The sequence below is a fragment of the Symsagittifera roscoffensis genome, chromosome 2, assembly GCF_963678635.1.
Source record: "Symsagittifera roscoffensis chromosome 2, txSymRosc1.1, whole genome shotgun sequence".
Classification (NCBI taxonomy): domain Eukaryota; kingdom Metazoa; phylum Xenacoelomorpha; order Acoela; family Convolutidae; genus Symsagittifera; species Symsagittifera roscoffensis.
In genome coordinates, this window is record NC_087063.1 from 19,316,332 (window position 1) to 19,324,702 (window position 8,371).

General features: G+C 35.7%; 1 protein-coding gene across 2 annotated transcripts; it reads left to right on the plus strand.

Moving 5' to 3' along the window:
- The first annotated feature begins 1,025 nt into the window (after positions 1-1,025).
- On the plus strand, positions 1,026-8,002 carry LOC134839354 (putative uncharacterized protein DDB_G0279653). 2 transcript variants are annotated; one of them, XM_063854872.1, is made up of 5 exons: positions 1,026-1,130; positions 1,212-1,267; positions 2,617-2,708; positions 6,405-6,585; positions 6,748-8,002. In XM_063854872.1, exons 1-5 carry the CDS (start codon positions 1,077-1,079, stop codon positions 7,490-7,492), a joined length of 1,128 nt encoding a protein of 375 aa, XP_063710942.1. In that variant the 5' UTR covers positions 1,026-1,076; the 3' UTR covers positions 7,493-8,002. The 2 variants fall into 2 exon arrangements, with proteins under 2 accessions (XP_063710942.1, XP_063710943.1); XM_063854873.1 differs by having other exon boundaries at positions 6,751-8,002.
- The last annotated feature ends 369 nt before the right edge of the window (positions 8,003-8,371 follow it).

Consider the following 8,371-nt stretch of genomic DNA (forward strand, 5'->3'; position numbering starts at 1 on the left):
GCAGCTTCTGAAGTTAAGGATAGTCCCAGTATCCGTTGGTTTTTGATACCATCCACATGTTACCTTTTTTCGTGAGTCCACATTAATGTTCAAATCTAGAAAGGCTAAGTCTCCGTTCGAACCCGGATTTTCGATAGTGAATTGCAAGTTGGGGTGGAGCTCACTAGCTGCTTTTAACACTATATCTGGATCCCCCTTTACCGTCCTCACTATATCATCTACATATCTTAGGAACGCTTTGACATTTTCTGTTGGTTTTTCTTGATCTCGCTGCTCTTTACATCTCTTACAATACCAAACTATTTCTGAAATTTGCTCATATTCTTTGTCGGATACATTACTACACTTTAAATGGTACCAATTTAAACAAGCTTCGCATTCGATCCCCTTACTTCTGTATGTTACCCTCCGCTCGCAATCAGGGCATAGGCCATTCCGGTTTTCATTTAGCTGTGTCAACGCAGGTACTTCCTTCATTAATGCATATTCGTACTCCTTTAGCCATAAATTGGCAAGAATGACAGCAAGGGATGCACCCATTGCCAACCCATCCTTTTGTACGTACCATAAACCATTGCATTTGAAGTGCACCTTACTTACAGCCATGTTCAACAATTTCTTCATAGTTCCGCGTGCCAGTTTAGGAGGACTAGTTTGTTCGTACAGTTTCCTCAGTGCTATATCTATTGCCTCCTTTAGTGGGACATTAGTGTACAAACTTTTGACATCCAGGGAGATAATACTCTCATTATAGTCTAGATCTATGTTCTCTATGATCTCCCGAGCCATTTGTGTGTTTGTCTCAATGTTTGCCCCCTCTAAATGTTTGCCCCCTCAATCCACTTGTAGGACTTCTCTAATAAATCTCGTTTTCCTTTTTTAAATTTTTTCTCCGTTCGAATTCATCTTTGTTTCTTCTTCGAATTCATCTTTGTTACTTCTTCTTGGTGAGAAGCTCAGCTTCGCCTCTGTTTAGCAATATACATACACTTCTTTTTTAATCTATGATTTTTAATGCTAAACAGTTTTTTTTACAGATAGTTATTAATGTTGCCTCTCTTCAATTCAAATATTAAATGGAACAGTTAATTAGCAAAGACGAAGACTGGGAGCAACAAGCAGATTCTGGCGTAAGTCAAAATTCTTCGACGAGACATTGGATTGTACCATTGGCACTGCGTTCCAGATGAACATAATGTTTTTTGTTACAGGTATTGGACAAACGAATCGAGGAACTCGCAAAAACAGATCAATTGCATAATACGATGTAAGTTTTTCTGGAATTGTAATCACAAGTCAATGAAGGAAATGAAGACAATTAAGTTCTGAAAGTTTTATTCCAGGATAAAATTGTTCATTTTCGAAGTTTTTATTCGCCTTTTAACATCGGATTTCGCTTTAAGTTCACCTTAATTTCATTAAGCAGCGGCGTTTTTTATTATCACCTGTGAAATTTTGAAAGTAATTTTTGAGTTTAAATTGTCTAATTGTTACAAAAATTGGCATACTGACTGATTAGGCGATAAAAACTTTGTTGTTTGTAACACTTATCACACTTAGCCTTATGACACCCCCTGAAACATGAAATTAATGCTCATTTGAGGCGAGGGGGGCGGGGGCGGAGAGCCCATTTACCAAAGGGAAGAAAAATTGCGCGCTCCAGTAATAAAAGTGCCAGTGGGGGGTAAGAAACTTGATAAACTTTTGTTTCGAAACTGGGTTTTCCAGTGGAATATAAACATCAAGTTTTGATCCTTTTTTTTGTCAAAATTGGTTATTTTTTAAGTGTCAACCGTAAAAGATTTCTGATTTCAAGTCCAAGAGCTGTAAGATAATATTCAAATCAGAAGGGGTGAACTTTGTATTCGGGTGTGTTTTAGTTTATTTTTTATGTTCCGACCATTCGAAAAATGGGAAAAACTTTGTATTCGGGTGTTTTAGTTTCTTTTGTTTTCCTCGAAAAATCAGCTAACCACAAATAATCATCGGAGGGAGTTAAATGATATATCATATTAAAGCTTTTACAGTCACGATTCGAACGACATTAAAAAATTTCAAAAAATCTCCCAGTGTCGAGAAAAACCGGTTTGAATTTTTTGGTTTTTCTTAATTCGAGCGAATAAAGCGAGGGAGCTGGCTTACAATAGCTTATTTTAATGACTTAAAAGCTAACGATAGCTTAATTTGAAACGTAAAAATTTAGTTTTACTCGAGTAACATTAGTTTTTTTGGTATTTTAGCGCCTTTTTGGAATCAATTCGAAAAAATGGATAAAATTTTTTCAATTTTTTCTTTTCCGTTTTTCCTACAAAAATTTGCTTATTTTTTATTTTACAATGACTGTCAAATATGCCTAATCTCCTGTTTTTTTTTTCAGCTCCTTTTATCACACCACGCCGAAAAAAAAACCACGCAGCTGCTTTTATCACACCACGCTCTAGTTTTTTTTTAGCTCCTTTTATCACAGCACAGTAACCGACCATCCTTGTTTTTTTTTAGAAATCGTATCATATAGTAGAGACGTGAAAGTCACCTTAGTCGACATTAACAGTAGAGATATTGCGATTTTGAAAAGATTCTAAGATGCCGTCTAGATGAATAGTTTTTTTTTTTCAGTGTGGTCTCTAATCCAATTGAGGCTCCAGAAGAAGTTGAAGCGGTACAGCCAGTCATGCAGTTCAAGATACTGAAGAAGAAACCATCCGAATGTAAGTACTTTGCTGAGAGACTGGGACTTAATACAAACATAGATAAGTCGTTGCTAGCCATGTTTTTTTTCTAATAATTTCTGATCAAATTTGGGTGAAGTTGATTGAATTTCATTTTTTAGAAAGCTTAAAATGAACTTTTCGGACCATAAAACAATAAAAACATGATTTTTTTTCTCTTTTGTTATATCTTTTTCAAAGGGTAGCTTTGATAGAAGTTTTACTGGCTACTTCTCAAGTGGCTTGCCGTGTATAATATATACTTTTTGGTGAAGATATAGAAGTAATAAGTTTCTTATCTACTGATTTTAAATTCGTTCAAGTGCTTTGTGACCTATAATATCAGAACAAAAACACTGTGAAAACCAATGAGTCTTTTTGCTCATAATTTGAAAATTTTATCATCAATTTTGAATGATTTTTTTTCGCTAGGTCTTGTTGTTAACTTCATTTTATTCTCGCATTCCGTGTATTTATGTTCAATTCAATTTTGAGCAGTTTAATTGTTTTTTAAAGATTTTTGGTTTTATACCTGCCAAACGTTTCTATAAGTGAAGAAAAATAGAAATAGATGTCTATTTTTTTTCTGCGGCAACGTTTCTGGTTCTTTTTGTCCTAATTGAGTTGGGCTTACGTTCTAGTATTTTGGCGTCTCAATTCTCTTCATGTATGAGAACTTTTTAAAAATCGATTCAATGCAATGGTAGATTGCTTTCTTGTCAAATCGCAAAAAAAAATGAAATATCCAAAGGTTCTCACTAATTTTTCTGCTTTAATTTTTTTTCGGACTATGTTGCTTCTGCTTGTTTGTCAATTTAGTTCCCTCTACGCGCTCTCTTGTTGATGGTTCAGCAGTTAATTAATTAGAGATGACCTTTTCTGAAACTTGAAATGGTGCAGGTAACTTTATTACGAGATTGCGACAAATTTTAATCGATTTTTTAGGTAAATGTTTATCGCATATCAATGATATTGCACTTTATTTGAGCTCTTATACAATTGATATTATTTTTCGGATGCGTGTTGTTAGTCCGTCCGACGTCCCCTGATGTTATTCAAAACGGAGATTGCAAACTTTAATTAAAAGTTAATCCGCCTGGTTTTGGTGGCTGAATATAATTTTGTGTTCTCAATCAGTATTGAGAAGATTAGCATCTAACATACCATGAACTTTACTATACATCACAATAGTTATAAATATCAACATCACGCCACTAATCAAAGGTCAATGTCTTTAGTTACGAAGGTGAATGTTAAAGTTCATGTATGTTACATAACCACTCTTCTGAATTTTTTCCCACTAGTTTTTTTTGACGTTGCTATCGCAATAGATTTGACATCTCTTCTCAAACTCTTTGTGGCTTCTGGAAATATGTGCTTGTGTGATGGTACGGCCAAGTTCCGTATAAATCCAGCCGGAGTCTTCAGTGTGGACTTTTTCTCACATCTGCAAGTTTTCCTCTCGTCCTGGCATCTCTTCGGAATAATCCACATGGTCATTTGAAGAATTTTCTCGTCTGTTACTATAGCGGTGTCAAAAATTTGGAGACATCTGAATACTCCGGCTGGTTTTCTACGAAACTTGGTATGTTAGATGCTAATCTTGTCAATACTGATTGAGATGACAAAATTATATTCAGCCACCAAAACCAGGCGAATTAACTTTGAATTAAAGTTTGCATTCTCCGTTTTCAATAACATCAGGGGACGTCAGACGAACTAACAACACACATCCGAAAAATTTTTTCAATTGTATAAGAGTTCAAATAAAATGCAATATCATTGATATGCGATAATGTTTGAAAATATTGACCGAATTGCTTTCGGCCAGTTCGGGTTTTCTCTGTTTGTTGTATCGCTTAGCTTCGTTTCTCGGCTTTTGAGCCATTTAAAACAATAAAAAATTGAATTAAAATTATTCAAGAAACTTTTAAAAATTGTTGGCATCGTTTTTCAATTTTTCTGAAACTATTTAAATTTTTTTAAGCAATTTAAATTTTTCTGAAGTCTGTTTTTGCAGTTTCTCTACTATTTTTCGGTACTTTTCGCAATTGTGAAAATTAAATCGAAAGCAATTTTTGGGGCATATCTTTTTGCAACAAAATCTTATCAAGTTTGTCGTGAAAATTTAGATTGTTTGCTCTTTTCGCGGAACTGAAAAATGAAATTGACATTACTAAACTGGGTACTTTGGCATTGGATCGAATACCGCCCGATCAATTTAAATTTTTTTTTCAATTTAAATTGTTTGACTTAAGTTAAAATTTTATTTAAATTGAGTGGGCTCATAATTAAGAGTAATGAACGTAGTGAAGACTCTGATATAGGTCTTGCTGATTTTTTTTGTTTTTTTTCAGGAAAAAGTCTTAAAATATTGATGCACTTAGGTATAATGCACTTTTTGAGTTCAATTGAAATTCATCTGCTGAAAGTGACGTAAATAGCACTCTCCAAATACGAACATGGAAATGGCGCGAAAATACGTGAACGATTTCTAGTTTCGAAAGTGGAATTTGTTTTTTAAGATTTCCCAGCGGAATAAAAACTTTACCTATTGATCGAGTGTTCTCAAGTTGGGCTCATGTTATCAGAAAAGCGCAAATCATACATTATTCTAGAAATTCAAAGAGCTTAAAGGGCATCTGTTATTTTCTTTGAAATTCGAAAGTTGAGATTTGTTCAAGAAAGTCAGTGTTGTTTGTTTACTTGCGTTCATTACTCTTTTCCAATGTTCGATTGGCTCTGCGTTCACATTTTAATAAATTGAAATTTTAACGAAAATTTATTTTAGTTTGAATTGTTTTTTCAAATGAAAATCACTGCTTCTGAGTAACTCAATGTGTTGAAGCGAAGCTGGTTTCAGATAGAAGTTTTTGCCTGTGTAATTTATTTCGAATGGTTTTTGCTGACTTTTCATTACAAACAATTTCGTAATACGCTTGAATTTTCGTTGGTTTTTCTTTCTTTTTTGTTATTTTTTTGCATAGCAACTGGTACGAGGCTGACCGAGACCCAGTAGGAGCTCACCTTTTACTTTGTAGCGTACGTGAGATTTTCGAACTCGCAATCTTATGATTGCTTCCAAGCTTCACTACTTGAGCCACAAAACAAATGATACGCGACCACTTTTTTTCTCACGCAAGCAACACTTTTCTGTTCACAACTATATCCGCATAATTACATAATTGAAAGGGTAAAATCTTTTCGCACTCCTTCCTCACTGAGGGTGAAAAGGTACTATGGTGTAGGGTGCTTCTTTTTCTTCCCAATTTTGAATACCTCAAGGAAAGCTAGTAGGGGGTCATATTCAATAGAAAGCTAGTAGGGGTCTTTTCAGCCATGATTCGTGTCCCAAAAAATTTAAAAAAAAAATCAGTGTCGAGAAAAGTTGGTCTGAATTTTTATTTTTTTTAGATAGTGTAATTTTTTTCTGATTTTCACTAAACAAAAAAATCAGTTTTGTTTTTTGGTTTCTAGTTTACTAAAAAAATTTCTAACTGTTTTTTGGCTATTTTTCAGATAAAGGTAAATTCCCTGATTGACATATTTTTCAGCTGCTTTCAGATATTTGGTTCAAAGATGTTTTTTTAGAATAAAAATTTTTTGAGATGTTTTAAAGCAAAAATTTCTACGAAAAAGCTAAAACAAATTGAAAAGGGGAAAATTTCATTTTCAGCAACTTTTTTGTACTTTTAGCATCAGCTTCACCAAAATCCCAATCAAATAAAAGTGCTCAAGCTGGAGATGGGGGCAAGGGCGCCGCAGCCGACACGAGAACTTTCGAGCAGCGAGAGGAGGATTATCTGAAGGCGCGTCAGAGGATCTTCGGAGACGTCGAAGAAACCAAAGATGACAATAGCTCCTTAGCTGCTGACGGGTTGGAAAATTTTCCACCAATGTCTATTTTCGGTTGCGAAATACATTAATTTAGAATTATCAATAAAAAGTTTTGCTGATGCTAAAAATGCGTAAACGTAATGTTTGATTATGGTAATCATTTGTTCTTATTGCGGTGTTCTTTCATTTCTAATATTTTTAGCAGGGAATCTCCCAACTCTCCAAATGAAGAAATGAACATGTCACAACAACAATACCCCAAACAGAAAGTTGCTCAAAACAGTGTTAACCCTAGTGCGTCAAATCAACTGCCCCAGACTCAAAATCAAGCAGTGCAAAAGCAACCCCCCACACCACAACCGTCTTTACATGTGCCACAGACAAACAGTAGTCTCGCCAACAATAATGGAAGAGTATCCCAATTAGGCCACAAACAGAGTCAAACTCAATCCCAGAACCACAGTCACTACCAACAGACACGGAATAATCTGAACCCTCAAACTGTAGCTGCCTCCCAATATCAGCAACCGAATCAATATTTCCATTCTAGTAATCGTAGTGTGAATCCGAGAGGAAACTCTAATAATCAGATGTACAGTGGCATACCCTACCATCAGCAACAACAATATCAACAACACCCGAGAGCAAATGGCAACAGCAACAACCAGGGCTACCAGCAGAAACAACAACACTACTCTCAGTCTGGTTTTCCCCATCAAACGGGGGGACCCCAGCAAGGCCAACTTCCTCATGGCTTCTATGCCAACTCGAGCCACAGCCACGCTAGTTACTTCCACGGTCCATCACCCCAACCTCACATGCAATACCAACAACACCACCCGATGCCCCCCTACATGCACGCAGCGCAACCCCACCAGCAACAGCAGCAGCACTACATTAACAACAGCTATAGCAACAGCAACTACCTCAAACCCAGGAAGAGGTAAAGTGGCGGCCCTAGATGATATAGAGGTACTTTTTGGGTGAAGAAGCTAGGCTGAAAATGAATTTAATGAACTCAACAGAAACTGAATTTGTTCTTTTAAGACTTTTGAACGTTGGGCATCAAATTTTTTCAATTTTTTAAGCTACTAATCAATCTTTCTTGCGTTTGATCAAGTTGAAGCTTAGGTGGTGTTAATCTCAATCTTTGATGTAGGGAAATTGTTTGATGTCCATCAGTTTGTGTGATCTACAGCCTAATATACATGCATTTTTGCAGTCGTTTGATTTGAGTTGAATGTGGTATAGTGAATAGTTTTTTCTTATACCATAGCATAACATGCCATATCAATCTCTTCTCTTTTGCGAGGTTGCACATGTACAACACCTACAGACTTCTTAGCTATCTCTTTCAACATCTCGTGATTTTTATTTGCCACAATGTCATTCTTAGTTTTGTATTGTATGGCCAGCATGCATTGAGACAAACTTTTCTTAATTTAATTTTCAAATTACTCGTTTTCACCCTTAAACTGTCCTCTAATTGCCAGTTAGTGGGCGTCGCTCTTCAGTCTTTTGACCTATAAGAGTGGAAACTAATGCAATTAATGACTCAGTTAACTGACTGTGTTTTGGTCCGAAAAAAAACTAGACGACAAAGAATCGAAGTTTGTGGCTTTTGTACGTCTTGCAAAATAGACGCTTGAAAGAAGGAACTTATCCATTATTTCACTTGCGAGAGCAAGTGTACTTGTAATCAGGAACTAGACTTTTTCCCCTTTAACAACTTTTCTTACAAAATACTGCTGCATTTGCTTTCAAATGCAGGCTGCGCTGTCATCGTAGGTACTAAATAAGCGTAGGTACTATCAAGTGCAGGCATC